We start from the raw sequence: 16,857 nt of genomic DNA on the forward strand, positions 1-16,857 counted from the left end.
GCAGTGAATTCCTGAAAAACAGATCTGTCTTTCTTGTCTTTGTTATCTCCAAAATCTAGTATAGAATCTGACAATTAAATGATTAATCATTTCCTTTAGTCTTTCTAATGAAAGAATGATATTCATTGAGAGCCAGGACAACAACCATATTATCTGGATTCTGATCAGTCTAATTCTTATCCTCAGCTTTCTGTTGGAAGATGTGTGGAGATGTGTTTGGCACGTGGCTAGAGCCCAGACATCCATAGATATGTATTGTCCCAGCTGTTCCTCATGTGACAGGTTAGGAGAGAAGAGTGGAACAAGTCCTTGGAAGGGAAGAGGAATCAAAACTGCTGGCAGTATGGCCCCACAAAAGCCAAGAGACCATTTTGTTCCTTTTAATCTGGTGCTATGTAGATAAATCATTTGTTAAATTAAAGCCACGATCTTATTGCCAAAATCTGAGTCACTTTGGTGACAGCATAGGATATGCGTTGTAATTTACTCATTTCCTCCTCATGTCCTTTGGTCCCCTAAATATTTACATCTTAGGAGTAAATGGTCACTTTGGTGGTATGATTGCCAGACAGAACTCCTTGTTTAGACCCTGAAATTACATCATTAGGTAATGATTAATGTCTTTTATACATTTTAATTTTATATGGTATATTTTTCTGGAACGAAATGTGCCTTGAAATCAAAAGAATATCAGCTTGGATTTTGATAAACTTAGAGAATTTCAGGTTCAACTGATGTCCTGTTAAAACCTCACTGCCAAGGAAGGAAAGAGACCTTGCTGAGTGAGTATGAAGATTTGCTTTCTCTTTTTGGCTCTAAAAGTAGAGCCGCGCACTGGTTTTCAGAGGAAGACAGGGAAGGAGACTGTTGCTTAATTTGGATCCATTGTGTGTCAGAAGTGGTGCTAGTCAGTAGCCTGTAGGAGAAGGAACATGGGCTTTGAGGCAGACCATCTGAGTTAAATTGCAACTGTACCACTCAGTCCGTACCTTTAGGTAAGTTTTTGTTGCTGTCTTTGCTCATCAGTTCTATAGTTTATAAGGGTGCATAATGATATTTTACTTTGCTTTATTGTGAGAAAAGTGATGCATATTGAGTCAGTTTCCCTTCCTTTTATTTCATGTGGTAGAATAAATAATATTGTTATTAAGTAGTTTGAATAAAGTTCAGTTATAGCAAGTTACTAGCAGTAAAGGGGAAAATTCCTAGCCCTGGATGAATCTTGAAGGACTGACTTTAAGTGGATGCTACTCAAGCCTTTGGTAGTGTCCCTCCGAATTCTGTCCTTGAGCTCCTGTTTGAGCCCATATAGATTATCCCACTGAATTCCAAGACACCACATATTCCTTTACCTCCAGGCAGCTGGCCTCTCTTCTGCCTCCCATATCTATGTTGTAACTGAGAGATTCCCTTACACCCTTAAACTTTAAAGTTTTCATACCAGAGAAAGTGGACAAGGTAACTGTAGTGGTTTTAAAATATGTCCTTAAATTGTTTGGCATTTCTCTCTTTGAAAGGTGGGGGTTCTTCTGTTTGAATTTGAGTTGATCTCAGTGACTTGCTTGTAATGGGTGGAATACGAAGAAAGTGATTCTATGTCATTTTTGCGGCTAGTTCAGAAAAGACCATGAAGCTTCCACTCGGTTTTCTTGGGGAAGGCCGGGAGTCATGTCAGGTGTCTCACCTTAGGACTGCCAGGCTGCAGAGGCCACATATCAGTGCTCCAGGCAGTGGCCCAGCCCAGCTCCCAGCTGACAGCCAGCATCAGCTTCCAGTCATACGAGTGAGCCATCTCTTACGTTTGACCTAGTTGAGCCTTCAGATGATTGAAACCCCAGGTGACATCTGACTATAAGCGCGTAAGAGACGTTAGGTGGGAGCCACAAGCTAAGCCCTTCCAAATACCTTACCTACAAAATTATAAGTGGAATAAGGTTGTTTTAAGCTGCTGGATTTTAGAGTAATTTATTACTAGTTCTAGTGACCAGAACAGTTGGTAAAGGCAGATATACATTTAAGTGATGGGGAACCCAATGATGGGCCTCCATTTCTTCCCTTTGCAACTTGTTATTCTCTGTTTGTAAGCAGGAAGAAATCACAAGCTCAAAGATCTGAGAGTTATTCTTGAATCCATCCTCTCTCTTACCCTCCACAATGAATGCATCAGCTAGTTCTTTTGATTCTTTTAAATATATACCAATTGTAAAATTTTGCTCCCTCTGTCACCTCAGTCCTGTCCCCAGCTACTATAATTTTTTACACTAATTGCAAACATAGGTCATTTTCCTGTTATTCTGTTTCTACTCTTGCCTTTAATCCCAGCTAAAATCTATCCTCTATCAAGCACTTAGAATGATTTTTTTAAAACAAGAAAATCATATGATTATCTCAAGCTCAAAATCCTTCAAAGGCTTTCTTGTCAAATCAGAATAGAATTCAACCTGTTGCACAAGTGCCCAAAACAAAAATAGACAAATGGACTAGGTTAAACTTAAAAACTTCTGTGCATCAAAAGACACAACAGAATGAAAAGACAACCAATGGTATGGGAGAAAATATTTGCAAATCACTTACTTTATAAAGAGTTAATGTCCTAAGTATATAAAGAAGTCCTATAACTCAACAATAAGAACAAAAAATAACCTGATTAAAAAAAGGGCAAGGGACTTGAATAGTCACGTCTCCAAAGACGATGTATAATGATCAGATGCTCAACTACCTAATCATTAGAGAAATGTAAATCAAAACCACAATGAGATACCACCTCATACCCATTAGGATAGCTACTATCAAAAAGAACAGAAAATAACAAATGTTGGTGAGGATGTGGAGAAATTGGAACCCCTGTGCATTGTTGGTGGGAATGTCAAATGCTGCAGCTCCTGTGGAAAAGTATGATAGTTCCTCAAAATATTAAAAGTAAAAAAATTACCATATGATCCGGCAATCCCATTTCTGGTATGTATCCAAAAGAATTGAAAGCGGGATCTCAAAGAGACATTTGCACACCTATATTCATAGCAGTGTTACTCAAAGTACCAAAAGGTGCAAGTAACCCATATGTCCATCAACAGAAGAACAGACAAACAATGTAGTACTATACTTACAGTGCAAGATTGTCAGTCTTAAAGATGGAGGAAATTCTGATGCATACTGCAGCATGAATGAATCTTGAGGACATTATTTGAAATGAAATAAGCCAGTCACAAAAAGACAAATATAGTTACATGAGTTATCTAAAGTAGTCAAATTCATAGAAACAGAAGGTAGAATGGTGGTTACCAGGGGCTAGGGGAGGGAGAAATAGGGAGTTGTTGTCTAATAGGTAGAGAGTTTCAGTTTTGCAAGATGAGACATTTCTGGAGATTGGTTGCACAACAGTGGAGTATACTTAACACTATTGAACTGTATACTTAGAAATGAATAAGATGGTAAGTTTCATGTTATGCATTTTTCTTACAACACAAAAATATCCAGTGTCTTTACTGTGGCTTCCAAGATGCTACATCATCTAGTCCCTGCTTAATTCTCAAAAATTATCTTCTACTGACCATTTTCTCAACCCTCACCCCAGAACCCCTACACGCCAAGGCACTTAAGGGTGGGAGAAACCTAAGGGATTTGGTTAGAAATTAATTTTTGATTTTCTTATAGGAGAAGTGAGGCTGGTTCACTACTCTGAACTTCTTTTGTCATGTCCAACTCCTTAAAACCTGTTCCCTCCTAGGTTTTCCAACAAAGTTTACATCATTATCTTTCCACAGAAATAGCTGTTTTTAAATCAGAGGTGTCAAGTTACCAAAACAATGGGAAAATTTCATTCCTCGTTTTACTTGAACTATTGAACCTTTAACAGAACTCTTCCCTTTTCAGTGAAAAGAGCTTGGACTTGGGAGACAAAATTATGTTTCAAATCTTGTTTCCACCACCTACTTGTTATGTGACTGTGGGCTGAGCTTTTAATGGCGAGTTTTCTCAATATTCTAGCCTTGGTTCTCACTCTCTGCCCCCTCATTCAGTCAAGCCTGTAGCTCCATCTGTAATGGCAAACATATACTGAATGCTTGTTGTACGCTTGGTAGCATTTCATGTACCATCACAATCTTCACAACAGTGTTAAAGTAGGTACTGTCATTATCTGTAATCTCTACATGAGGGATAGAGATCTTGAGTAAGTTGCCTGAGGTACATAGCAGATTAATGATAAAGTCCAGACTCTTGCTTGGATAGCATTTGGCTCCAGAACGTGGACGTTCACCCAGTTCAATAATCTACCTCTATACAGATGACTTGAGTCTCATCTCTTGTATGAAATAGAGACGTTTATATCCATTTGCTCACAAGAAAGCTCCACCTGAGTCTTTCTTGGGACTCTCAAGCTCATGATGTGCAAAACTGATGTTACCATTTTCTGTCTCTCATTTTGTTCCTTGCCTCATTGAATGGCCTCATCCTTCATGCACTTGCCCAAGTAAGGATCCTCGAAATAACCCTAGATTCCTTCCTATTCTTTACCTCCAGATTCAATCAGTGACCAAATTCTTTTGACCTTGTTGATCATATATCCTCTGGCCACTAAACTGGTTCCAACTCTCATTTCCTCTCTCCCTTGGATTGATATGCTTTGGAGAAAGTTTTTGTGCAGATAAGGGAAGATGGAGTCTGCCCTGTAAGATTGTCCCAGTCAAAGAAAAACTTAGACACATTTAGTTATTTTGCATGAAAATTGTTGATTCACATGTGAGGGAGGTGGTTGACTGAGTTAAAGAACAGAGTCAAAGATAACATTCTGTAAGGGAAGTAGAGAGGACAGAGAAATACTGTAGTCTGGGATGTTCCCAGTGAATCTTGTTTGCACTTTTTTGGGTAAATAAATGATTTTCTGTTGGCTAGCAAAGAGGAGTGTCTGGTAGTTCTATCCTCTGGTGAACAGGAATATGAAAGAAAGCAATTTCAGTTGTTTATGGGTTCTTTAGAAAAACATTGAGCATTTAGCTGTAGGGTATACATACCTGGTTATGTCCATCAGTTGTAATGTCCATCAGTGTCCTTCCATCAGTACCTCCACTTCAGTTAGGCTGGGTCACCAGTGTTTCCCTCATTACAATTTTTAGTTCTTCAGCCTGTTAGTTAGTCCTGACTCTCTAGGGAAGGGCCACAGGTGGGAGCTCAATTAGCTGGTTGTGAGACTGGAGGCAAGGTGGCAAATTGTGTCACAGAAATGGAAAGAAACATTTTGTCCATATTTGTGTCATAATGAGACCAGCATATTTTGCATTGTTTGGATTTTTGTAGTGGTATTTGGGGACTGCACTTCAAGCAAGGAAGCAGGATACCCATAAGAAATAGTGCCCCCTTCATGTGGCTTATGGAGCACAAACATAGACATGAGATTGTTTGAGGCTAGTTAGAAAAATGAGCTTGTTTGTTGCTTTTCATTCAATCACTGTCCACTGAAGGTTGTTTAAATTAACAAATGATTTGTTTAGCTTATTTTATTTAAGTAAAAATCAATGAAAGGATTTTAAAAAATATTTAACATTTTATTTATTGTTTGTTGAAGTATAGTTTGTTTACAATGTTGTATTCATTTCTGATGTACAACATAGTGATTCACTTATACATATGTATATTTCATATTCTTTTTGATTATAAGCCATTACAAGGTGTTGAATATAGTTCCCTGTGCTATACAGTAGGCCCTTGTTGTTTAGAATCTGCAAATCCTGAACTCCCTATTTATCCTTCCCCACCCTCTTTCCCCTGGTAACCATAAGTTTGTTTTCTATGTCTGTGAGCCTGTTTCTGTTTGTAAATAAGTTCATTTGTTTCTTTTTTTTAAGATTCTACATATAAGTGATACCATATGGTATTTTTATTTCTCTTTCTGATTTACTTCACTTAGTATGACAGTCTCCAGGTCCATCCATGTTGCTGCAAATGACATTATTTAATTCTTTTTTTTATAGCTAAGTAGTGTACCATGGTGTCTACATATCACAACTTCTTTATCCAGTCATCCGTTGATGGATGTTTAGGTTGCGTCCATGCTTTGGCTATTGTCAATAGTGCTACTGTGAACATCGAGGTGCATGTATCTTTTTGAATTAGAGTTCCCTCTGGATATATGTCCAGGAGTGGGATTGCTGGGTCATAGGGTAGGTCTATTTTCATTTTTTTTTTTTTTTAGGAATCTTCATATTGTTCTCCATAATGGCTGTAGCAAACCACATTCCCACCAACAGTGTAGGAGGGTTCCCTTTTTTTCACACTCTTTCCAGCATTTACTCTTTGTGAACTTTTTAATGCTGGCCATTCTGGCCAGTGTGAGGTGATACCTCATTGTAGTTTTGATTTGCGTGTCTCTGATAATAGTGATGTTAAGCATCTTTTCATGTGTCTATTGGCCATCTGTATGTCTTCTTTGAAGAAATGTCTACTTAGGTCTTCTGCCCAATTTTGGATTGGATTGTTTGCTTTTTTGGTATTGAGTTGTATGAGCTGTTTGTATATTCTGGAAATTAACCCCCTTGTCAGTTGCATTATTTGCAAATATTTTCTCCCATTCTGTAGATTGTCTTTTCACTTTATTTATGGGTTCCTTTGCTGTGCAAAAGCTATAAGTTTATTTAGGTCCCATTTGTTTATATATTTTTGCTTTTATTTCTATTGCCTCAGTAGACTGCCCTAGGAGAACATTGGTACAATTTATATAAGAGGATGTTTTTCCTATGTTCTCTTCTAGATTTATGGTGTCTTGTCTTATGTTCAAGTCTTTAAACCATTTTGAGTTTATTTTTGTGTATAGTGTGAGGGAGTGTTCTAACTTAATTGATTTACATATGGCTGTCCAGCTTTCCCAACACCACTTGCTGAAGAGACTGTCTTTTCTCCATTGTATATTCCTGCCTCCTTTGTCAAAGATTAATTGACCGTAAATGTGTGGGCTTATTTCTGGGCTCTCTATTCTGTTCCATTGATCCATATATCTGTTTTTGCGCCAATACCATGCTGTTTTGATTACTGTAGTTCTGTAGTATTGTCAGAAGTCTGAGAGGGTTATTCTTCCAGCCTCATTCTTTTTCTTCAGTATTGCTTTGGCAATTCTGGGTCTTTTGTGATTCCATATAAATTTTAGGATTATTTGTTCTAGCTCTGTGAAAAATGTCCTGGGTGATTTGATAGGGATCGCATTAAATCTGTAGATTGCTTTGGGTAGTATGGCCATTTTAACAATAATAATTTTTCCAATCCAAGCACATGGGATATCTTTCCATTTCTTTAAATCATGTTTAATTTCCTTAATCAGTGGTTTTTAATTCTCCGTGTATAAGTCTTTCACCTCCTTGATCGGGTTTATTCCTAAGTATTTTTTTTTCAATGTGATTTTAAAAGGGATTTTTTTTTTTTTTACTTTCCTTTTCTGATGTATCATTGTTAGTGTAAAGAAACACTAGTGTATGTTAACAGAAATTTCAGCAACAAATTTCTATATGTTAATCTTGTATCCTGCTACCTTACTGAATTTATCAGCTCTAGTTGTTTTTGCATGGAGTCTTTAGGGTTTTCTATATCTAGTATCATGTCATCTACGTATAGTGACAATTTTACCTCTTCTCTTCCAATTTGGACCCCTTTTATTTCTTTTTCTTGCCTGATTGCTATGGCTAGGACTTCCAATACTATGTTGAATAGAAGTGGTGAGGATGGGCATCCTTGTTTTCCTCTGGTGAAAAGGTTTTCAACTTTTCATCATTGAGTATTATGTTGGCTGTGGGTTTGCCATAAATAGCTTTTATTATGTTGAGATATGTTCCCTCTATACCCACTTTGGTAAGAGTTTTTATCATAAATTATGTTGAATTTTATCAAATGCTTTTTCTGCACCTATTGAGATGATCATGTGGTTCTTTCTTTTCTGAGTGTGGTGGTGTATCACATTGATTGATTTGCATATGTCAAACCATCCTTGTGGCTCTGGAATGAATCCAACTTGATCATAGTGTATGTTTTTTTAACGCATTGTTGGATTATATTTGCTAATATTTTGTTGAAAATTTTTGTGTGTATATCTGTCAAAGATTTTGGCTTGTAATTTTGTTTTTTGGTAGTGTCTTTGTCCGCTTTTGGTATCAGGATGACTGTGGCTCCATAGAATGAGTTTGGGGGTATTCCCTCCTCTGCAATCTTTTGGAAGAGTGTGAGAAGGGTTGGTATTAGTTCTTTGTATGTTTAGTAGAATTCCCAGTGAAGCCATCAGGTCCTGGACTTTTGTTTGCAGGGAGGTTTTTTGTTGTTCTTGTTGTTGTTGTTGTTGTTACTGATTCTATTTCATTTCTGATGATTGGTCTCTTCAAATTACCTATTTCTTCTTGATTCAGTTTTGGTGGACTGTATGTTTTTAGAAACTTGTCCATATAGAAAGTCAGGATTTGAAGTACTTTTGTAAAACTACTAAACTCAGAGTTAGGGGACTTGAAATCTAATTTTTATTGGTATGGATTATTTCTGTGATAGACTCATCTGCAAAATGCAAACATTGGCCTAGATACTGTCTAGTAAACTTTCTGATCTGATATTGTGGAGAAGAAAACTTGGGTATGATTATTATAGTGGGATATTCCTTGTAATGGTACAAGCTTGTTCACATTTTTACCAGATTTATTATATCTTCTCTCAAAATCATAAAATATATGTGTTTTCTTTCCAGGACAGGAGGGCATTTTAAAAATTGCTTTTACGTTGTCAAGAAATTTCAACAGTTTCTCTGCTCTCATTAGTTTCCATTGGAAAATATCTCCATGTGTCTTTGTGAGAAGGGCCTATGGTCAATATTCAGTTTCCTGATCTTTGTTTGACTTGCCTAATACCCACTTGGGTTGATGTTTTGCTAATAATTATGATGATATCTATGATTGAGCTAGCCTTTTTTCATCATGATGGTGACTACATGGAATAATGACTATGTTGGAGAATAACATAAGATTTGATTAACTTTTTTTCTTTGGACTACCTATTTCTTTGGAATGATATATATCTGTTATTTGGTCACGTATTTTTCCAAGAATAGAGGAAAAGGATGTCATTCTTATCATGGGGAAGTAAGTCTTTTGGGGCCTATGAGAAATAAGTATGGAAGAGACAAACAATGATGTATCATCAATAGTTTATTTTCAATTTTCATGCAGTACAGGTTTTTTGATTTTATATACCTAAGGTGATTAATGAATGCAAAAATACAGAGTTTCAATACAAAGATAATACAGGCAGGTGTACTGAGACCTGATATTAATATAGCAGATTTGGCTTACAGAATGGTGATTTTACACCTTTGGTTACTTTGAAATATTTGGCAAATATTAATGTAACAACATTCAGAGTTCTAAAATTTACCGTTCAAAAGAAAAGTTCATACTTGAGCTTCAATCTCCCCAAATACTCATGGATTTCTAAATTTAGCACTGATTGGAATTGCTTTCTTCCATTCACCACTTTGTAACTATAAAGTTCAAAGCTTCCTAGAGAAAACAAAAGTACCTATCACCAATGGAAAGAAATAGTGTAACTAAATTTTTTAAAAAGATAAGAGAAGATAACCTCCCTGAAAGCATAATGAAATTATTCTTGACTCAAGTTGTGTCTTTGTCATTCTCATATTCTTTAGGTTAATTACTCAAAAAATTAATTTCTAACTTACAATAAAAGGATCTTTGGAATGGATGAAATCCCATCTGTTTCAAAAGATCACTTGGATGGCCATATGTTCCTGGGTGTGTATTACTGCTTGTTATATTGGAGCTAATAAATTCTTCTCAGGATTGAGGTCTGTCCCTGAATCCTACATGCCATACTGAGACTGTCCAAACCTTGACTGTCCATAGTCATAATCTGAACTTCCATAGCTGCCATGTCGCCAATCTTGAACTGCATCATGCATTTGTTTCCTTGAGCTGGACCTAGACTTTCTGGAAGCGGTCCCTAACTGTCTACCAGCAGTTTGAGAATAACCAGCACTGTCACTAACATGACCAACTCTGGACAATCTGTGTCTATGGCTACTGAACACAGTTGAGCTTTGTCCATATTCACTCCCTGAGTGTCTGGAGCTGTCTCTTTGCTGCTCATGGCTGTGCCCCTGTCTCTGGCCAGCACTGCTTCCAGACTCTCCCTGGACAGAATCCCTCTCTGTAGGGGCGGGCCTATACCGTTGCTGAGATTCTGAGTGGGTAGAGCTGACTCCTGCCTGACCATGGGAAGCCCCATGTTGGTGCCTTGAACTGGACCCAGATCTTGCATGGGTGGTCAGAGTTATTCTCCCTGCATCTTCATAGGAGCCGTCGCTGTCGCTCGCCTGGCTAACACTGGATTCCCTGTGTCTACTGCTACCAGACGCAGTTGAGGTTTGTCTGTGTCCAGTCCCTGAGTGTCTGGAGCTGTCTCTTTGCTGCTCATGGAGGTGCCCCCGTCTCTGGCCAGCGCTGCTTCCAGACTCTCCGTGGACAGAGTCACTCTCTCTGTGTGCAACTCTTTGCCCTTGATGAGACGCTGAGTGCCTAGAGCTGTCTCCTTCCTGGCCATGGGAAAGCCCATGTTGGTGCCTTGAACTGGACCCAGATCTTGCATGGGTGGTCAGAGTTTGTCTCCCTGCATCTTCATAGCAGCCGTCGCTGTCACTCGCCTGGCTAACACTGGACTCCCTGGGTCTACTGCGACTGGACACAGTTGAACTTTGTCCATATGCAGTCCCCAAGTGTCTGGAGCTGCCTCTTTGCTGCTCATGGTGGTGCCCCTGTCTCTGGCCAGCGCTGCTTCCAGACTCTCCGTGGACAGAGTCCCTCTCTCTGTATGTGCCTCTGTGCCCTTCATGAGAGTCTGAGTGTCTCAAACTGTCTCTTGTCTGGTCATGTGCAGCCCCGTATTGGCTTACTGAGCTGGACTGAGATCTTCCATGGGTGGTCACAGTTTGTCTCCTTGCATTTTCAGAGTGCCCCTCGCTGTCGCTCGACTGGCGAACACTGGATTCCCTGGGTCTACTGCGACTGGACACAGTTGAGCTTTGTCCATATCCAGTCCCTGAGTGTCTGGAGCTGTCTCCTTGCTGCTCATGGCGGTGCCCCTGTCTCTGGCCAGCGCTGCTTCCAGACTCTCCGTGGACAGAGTCCCTCTCTCTGTGTGCACCTCTTTGCCCTTGATGAGATGCTGAGTGCCTAGAGCTGTCTCCTGCTTGGCCATGGGAAGCCCCATGTTGGTGCCTTGAACTGGACCCAGATCTTCCATGGGTGGTCACAGTTTGTCTCCCTGCATCTTCATAGGAGCCGTCGCTGTCACTCGCCTGGCTAACACTGGATTCCCTGTGTCTACCGCTAGTAGACGCAGTTGTGGTTTGTCTGTGTCCAGTCCCTGAGTGTCTGGAGCTGTCTCCTTGCTGCTCATGGCGGTGCCCCTGTCTCTGGCCAGCGCTGCTTCCAGACTCTCCGTGGACAGAGTCACTCTCTCTGTGTGCATCTCTTTGCCCTTGATGAGACGCTGAGTGCCTAGAGCTGTCTCCTGCCTGGCCATGGGAAGCCCCATGTTGGTGTCTCGAACTGGACCCAGATCTTCTGTGGGCAGTCTCAGATTGCCTTCGTGAATCTTCTGAATACCTTTGGCGGTCACTGGAGTGACTGGTACTGGAATCCCTGTGTCTAGCAGTACCAGAGAGAGCCGAGCTTTGCCCATATCCGGTCCTTGAGTGCCTGGAGTTGTCTCTTTCCTGCTGATGGCGGCTCCTGTGTTGTTGGCCAGCGCTGCTTCCAGACTCTCCGTGGACAGAGTCACTCTCTCTGTGTGCACCTCTTTGCCCTTGATGAGACGCTGAGTGCCTAGAGCTGTCTCCTCCCTGGCCATGGGAAGCCCCATATTGGCTCACTGAGCTGGACCGAGATCTTCCATGGGTGGTCACAGTTTGTCTCCCTGCATCTTCATAGGAGCCGTCGCTGTCGCTTGCCTGGCTAACACTGGATTCCCTGGGTCTACTGTGACTGGACACAGTTGAGCTTTGCCCATATCCAGTCCCTGAGTGTCTGGAGCTGTCTCTTTGCTGCTCATGGCGGTGCCCCTGTCTCTGGCCAGTGCTGCTTCCAGACTCTCCGTGGACAGAGTCCCTCTCTCTGTGTGCACCTCTTTGCCCTTGATGAGATGCTGAGTGCCTAGAGCTGTCTCCTGCTTGGCCATGGGAAGCCCCATGTTGGTGCCTTGAACTGGACCCAGATCTTCCATGGGTGGTCACAGTTTGTCTCCCTGCATCTTCATAGGAGCCGTCGCTGTCACTCGCCTGGCTAACACTGGATTCCCTGTGTCTACCGCTAGTAGACGCAGTTGTGGTTTGTCTGTGTCCAGTCCCTGAGTGTCTGGAGCTGTCTCCTTGCTGCTCATGGAGGTGCCCCTGTCTCTGGCCAGTGCTGCTTCCAGACTCTCCGTGGACAGAGTCCCTCTCTCTGTGTGCACCTCTTTGCCCTTGATGAGATGCTGAGTGCCTAGAGCTGTCTCCTGCTTGGCCATGGGAAGCCCCATGTTGGTGCCTTGAACTGGACCCAGATCTTCCATGGGTGGTCACAGTTTGTCTCCCTGCATCTTCATAGGAGCCGTCGCTGTCACTCGCCTGGCTAACACTGGATTCCCTGTGTCTACCGCTAGTAGACGCAGTTGTGGTTTGTCTGTGTCCAGTCCCTGAGTGTCTGGAGCTGTCTCCTTGCTGCTCATGGCGGTGCCCCTGTCTCTGGCCAGCGCTGCTTCCAGACTCTCCGTGGACAGAGTCACTCTCTCTGTGTGCATCTCTTTGCCCTTGATGAGACGCTGAGTGCCTAGAGCTGTCTCCTGCTTGGCCATGGGAAGCCCCATGTTGGTGCCTTGAACTGGACCCAGATCTTCCATGGGTGGTCACAGTTTGTCTCCCTGCATCTTCATAGGAGCCGTCGCTGTCACTCGCCTGGCTAACACTGGATTCCCTGTGTCTACCGCTAGTAGACGCAGTTGTGGTTTGTCTGTGTCCAGTCCCTGAGTGTCTGGAGCTGTCTCCTTGCTGCTCATGGCGGTGCCCCTGTCTCTGGCCAGCGCTGCTTCCAGACTCTCCGTGGACAGAGTCACTCTCTCTGTGTGCATCTCTTTGCCCTTGATGAGACGCTGAGTGCCTAGAGCTGTCTCCTGCCTGGCCATGGGAAGCCCCATGTTGGTGTCTCGAACTGGACCCAGATCTTCTGTGGGCAGTCTCAGATTGCCTTCGTGAATCTTCTGAATACCTTTGGCGGTCACTGGAGTGACTGGTACTGGAATCCCTGTGTCTAGCAGTACCAGAGAGAGCCGAGCTTTGCCCATATCCGGTCCTTGAGTGCCTGGAGTTGTCTCTTTCCTGCTGATGGCGGCTCCTGTGTTGTTGGCCAGCGCTGCTTCCAGACTCTCCGTGGACAGAGTCACTCTCTCTGTGTGCACCTCTTTGCCCTTGATGAGACGCTGAGTGCCTAGAGCTGTCTCCTCCCTGGCCATGGGAAGCCCCATATTGGCTCACTGAGCTGGACCGAGATCTTCCATGGGTGGTCACAGTTTGTCTCCCTGCATCTTCATAGGAGCCGTCGCTGTCGCTTGCCTGGCTAACACTGGATTCCCTGGGTCTACTGTGACTGGACACAGTTGAGCTTTGTCCATATCCAGTCCCTGAGTGTCTGGAGCTGTCTCTTTGCTGCTCATGGCGGTGCCCCTGTCTCTGGCCAGTGCTGCTTCCAGACTCTCCGTGGACAGAGTCCCTCTCTCTGTGTGCACCTCTTTGCCCTTGATGAGATGCTGAGTGCCTAGAGCTGTCTCCTGCTTGGCCATGGGAAGCCCCATGTTGGTGCCTTGAACTGGACCCAGATCTTCCATGGGTGGTCACAGTTTGTCTCCCTGCATCTTCATAGGAGCCGTCGCTGTCACTCGCCTGGCTAACACTGGATTCCCTGTGTCTACCGCTAGTAGACGCAGTTGTGGTTTGTCTGTGTCCAGTCCCTGAGTGTCTGGAGCTGTCTCCTTGCTGCTCATGGCGGTGCCCCTGTCTCTGGCCAGCGCTGCTTCCAGACTCTCCGTGGACAGAGTCCCTCTCTCTGTGTGCACCTCTTTGCCCTTGATGAGATGCTGAGTGCCTAGAGCTGTCTCCTGCTTGGCCATGGGAAGCCCCATGTTGGTGCCTTGAACTGGACCCAGATCTTCCATGGGTGGTCACAGTTTGTCTCCCTGCATCTTCATAGGAGCCGTCGCTGTCACTCGCCTGGCTAACACTGGATTCCCTGTGTCTACCGCTAGTAGACGCAGTTGTGGTTTGTCTGTGTCCAGTCCCTGAGTGTCTGGAGCTGTCTCCTTGCTGCTCATGGCGGTGCCCCTGTCTCTGGCCAGCGCTGCTTCCAGACTCTCCGTGGACAGAGTCACTCTCTCTGTGTGCATCTCTTTGCCCTTGATGAGACGCTGAGTGCCTAGAGCTGTCTCCTGCTTGGCCATGGGAAGCCCCATGTTGGTGCCTTGAACTGGACCCAGATCTTCCATGGGTGGTCACAGTTTGTCTCCCTGCATCTTCATAGGAGCCGTCGCTGTCACTCGCCTGGCTAACACTGGATTCCCTGTGTCTACCGCTAGTAGACGCAGTTGTGGTTTGTCTGTGTCCAGTCCCTGAGTGTCTGGAGCTGTCTCCTTGCTGCTCATGGCGGTGCCCCTGTCTCTGGCCAGCGCTGCTTCCAGACTCTCCGTGGACAGAGTCACTCTCTCTGTGTGCATCTCTTTGCCCTTGATGAGACGCTGAGTGCCTAGAGCTGTCTCCTGCCTGGCCATGGGAAGCCCCATGTTGGTGTCTCGAACTGGACCCAGATCTTCTGTGGGCAGTCTCAGATTGCCTTCGTGAATCTTCTGAATACCTTTGGCGGTCACTGGAGTGACTGGTACTGGAATCCCTGTGTCTAGCAGTACCAGAGAGAGCCGAGCTTTGCCCATATCCGGTCCTTGAGTGCCTGGAGTTGTCTCTTTCCTGCTGATGGCGGCTCCTGTGTTGTTGGCCAGCGCTGCTTCCAGACTCTCCGTGGACAGAGTCACTCTCTCTGTGTGCACCTCTTTGCCCTTGATGAGACGCTGAGTGCCTAGAGCTGTCTCCTCCCTGGCCATGGGAAGCCCCATATTGGCTCACTGAGCTGGACCGAGATCTTCCATGGGTGGTCACAGTTTGTCTCCCTGCATCTTCATAGGAGCCGTCGCTGTCGCTTGCCTGGCTAACACTGGATTCCCTGGGTCTACTGTGACTGGACACAGTTGAGCTTTGTCCATATCCAGTCCCTGAGTGTCTGGAGCTGTCTCTTTGCTGCTCATGGCGGTGCCCCTGTCTCTGGCCAGTGCTGCTTCCAGACTCTCCGTGGACAGAGTCCCTCTCTCTGTGTGCACCTCTTTGCCCTTGATGAGATGCTGAGTGCCTAGAGCTGTCTCCTGCTTGGCCATGGGAAGCCCCATGTTGGTGCCTTGAACTGGACCCAGATCTTCCATGGGTGGTCACAGTTTGTCTCCCTGCATCTTCATAGGAGCCGTCGCTGTCACTCGCCTGGCTAACACTGGATTCCCTGTGTCTACCGCTAGTAGACGCAGTTGTGGTTTGTCTGTGTCCAGTCCCTGAGTGTCTGGAGCTGTCTCCTTGCTGCTCATGGAGGTGCCCCTGTCTCTGGCCAGTGCTGCTTCCAGACTCTCCGTGGACAGAGTCCCTCTTTCTGTGTGCACCTCTTTGCCCTTGATGAGATGCTGAGTGCCTAGAGCTGTCTCCTGCTTGGCCATGGGAAGCCCCATGTTGGTGCCTTGAACTGGACCCAGATCTTCCATGGGTGGTCACAGTTTGTCTCCCTGCATCTTCATAGGAGCCGTCGCTGTCACTCGCCTGGCTAACACTGGATTCCCTGTGTCTACCGCTAGTAGACGCAGTTGTGGTTTGTCTGTGTCCAGTCCCTGAGTGTCTGGAGCTGTCTCCTTGCTGCTCATGGCGGTGCCCCTGTCTCTGGCCAGCGCTGCTTCCAGACTCTCCGTGGACAGAGTCACTCTCTCTGTGTGCATCTCTTTGCCCTTGATGAGACGCTGAGTGCCTAGAGCTGTCTCCTGCTTGGCCATGGGAAGCCCCATGTTGGTGTCTCGAACTGGACCCAGATCTTCTGTGGGCAGTCTCAGATTGCCTTCGTGAATCTTCTGTATACCTTTGGCGGTCACTGGAGTGACTGGTACTGGAATCCCTGTGTCTAGCAGTACCAGAGAGAGCCGAGCTTTGCCCATATCCGGTCCTTGAGTGCCTGGAGTTGTCTCTTTCCTGCTGATGGCGGCTCCTGTGTTGTTGGCCAGCGCTGCTTCCAGACTCTCCGTGGACAGAGTCACTCTCTCTGTGTGCACCTCTTTGCCCTTGATGAGACGCTGAGTGCCTAGAGCTGTCTCCTCCCTGGCCATGGGAAGCCCCATATTGGCTCACTGAGCTGGACCGAGATCTTCCATGGGTGGTCACAGTTTGTCTCCCTGCATCTTCATAGGAGCCGTCGCTGTCGCTTGCCTGGCTAACACTGGATTCCCTGGGTCTACTGTGACTGGACACAGTTGAGCTTTGTCCATATCCAGTCCCTGAGTGTCTGGAGCTGTCTCTTTGCTGCTCATGGCGGTGCCCCTGTCTCTGGCCAGCGCTGCTTCCAAACTCTCCGTGGACAGAGTCCCTCTCTCTGTGTGCACCTCTTTGCCCTTGATGAGATGCTGAGTGCCTAGAGCTGTCTCCTGCTTGGCCATGGGAAGCCCCATGTTGGTGCCTTGAACTGGACCCAGATCTTCCATGGGTGGTCACAGTTTGTCTCC

At 44.7% G+C, this 16,857-nt stretch overlaps 1 protein-coding gene and 1 long non-coding RNA gene across 2 annotated transcripts in view; one reads left to right on the forward strand and one right to left on the reverse strand.

Annotated features, from left to right (window-relative positions):
- Positions 1 to 16,857, forward strand: part of LOC135318972 (uncharacterized) — a 43,490-nt gene that overhangs the window by 7,788 nt on the left and 18,845 nt on the right. The gene's annotated exons all lie outside the window — the stretch shown is intronic.
- Positions 9,130 to 16,476, reverse strand: LOC135319033 (filaggrin-like). Its single transcript, XM_064478133.1, has 2 exons — positions 15,940 to 16,476; positions 9,130 to 15,721 (listed from the first exon to the last, which is right to left on the reverse strand). The coding sequence occupies exons 1-2, from the start codon at positions 16,474 to 16,476 to the stop codon at positions 9,839 to 9,841; spliced, it is 6,420 nt and encodes a 2,139-aa protein (XP_064334203.1). The 3' UTR covers positions 9,130 to 9,838.

This window comes from Camelus dromedarius, chromosome 23 (genome assembly GCF_036321535.1).
Source record: "Camelus dromedarius isolate mCamDro1 chromosome 23, mCamDro1.pat, whole genome shotgun sequence".
Taxonomy (NCBI): domain Eukaryota; kingdom Metazoa; phylum Chordata; class Mammalia; order Artiodactyla; family Camelidae; genus Camelus; species Camelus dromedarius.

Coding starts and splice junctions, on each gene's coding strand:
- LOC135319033 (XM_064478133.1), bottom strand. CDS start 16,476: ATGGGGCTTCCCATGGCCAGGGAGGAGACAGCTCTAGGCACTCAGCGT. Junction 15,722..15,939: donor CACAACTGCGTCTACTAGCG/GTAGACACAGGG, acceptor GTCCACGGAGAG/TCTGGAAGCAGCACTGGCCA.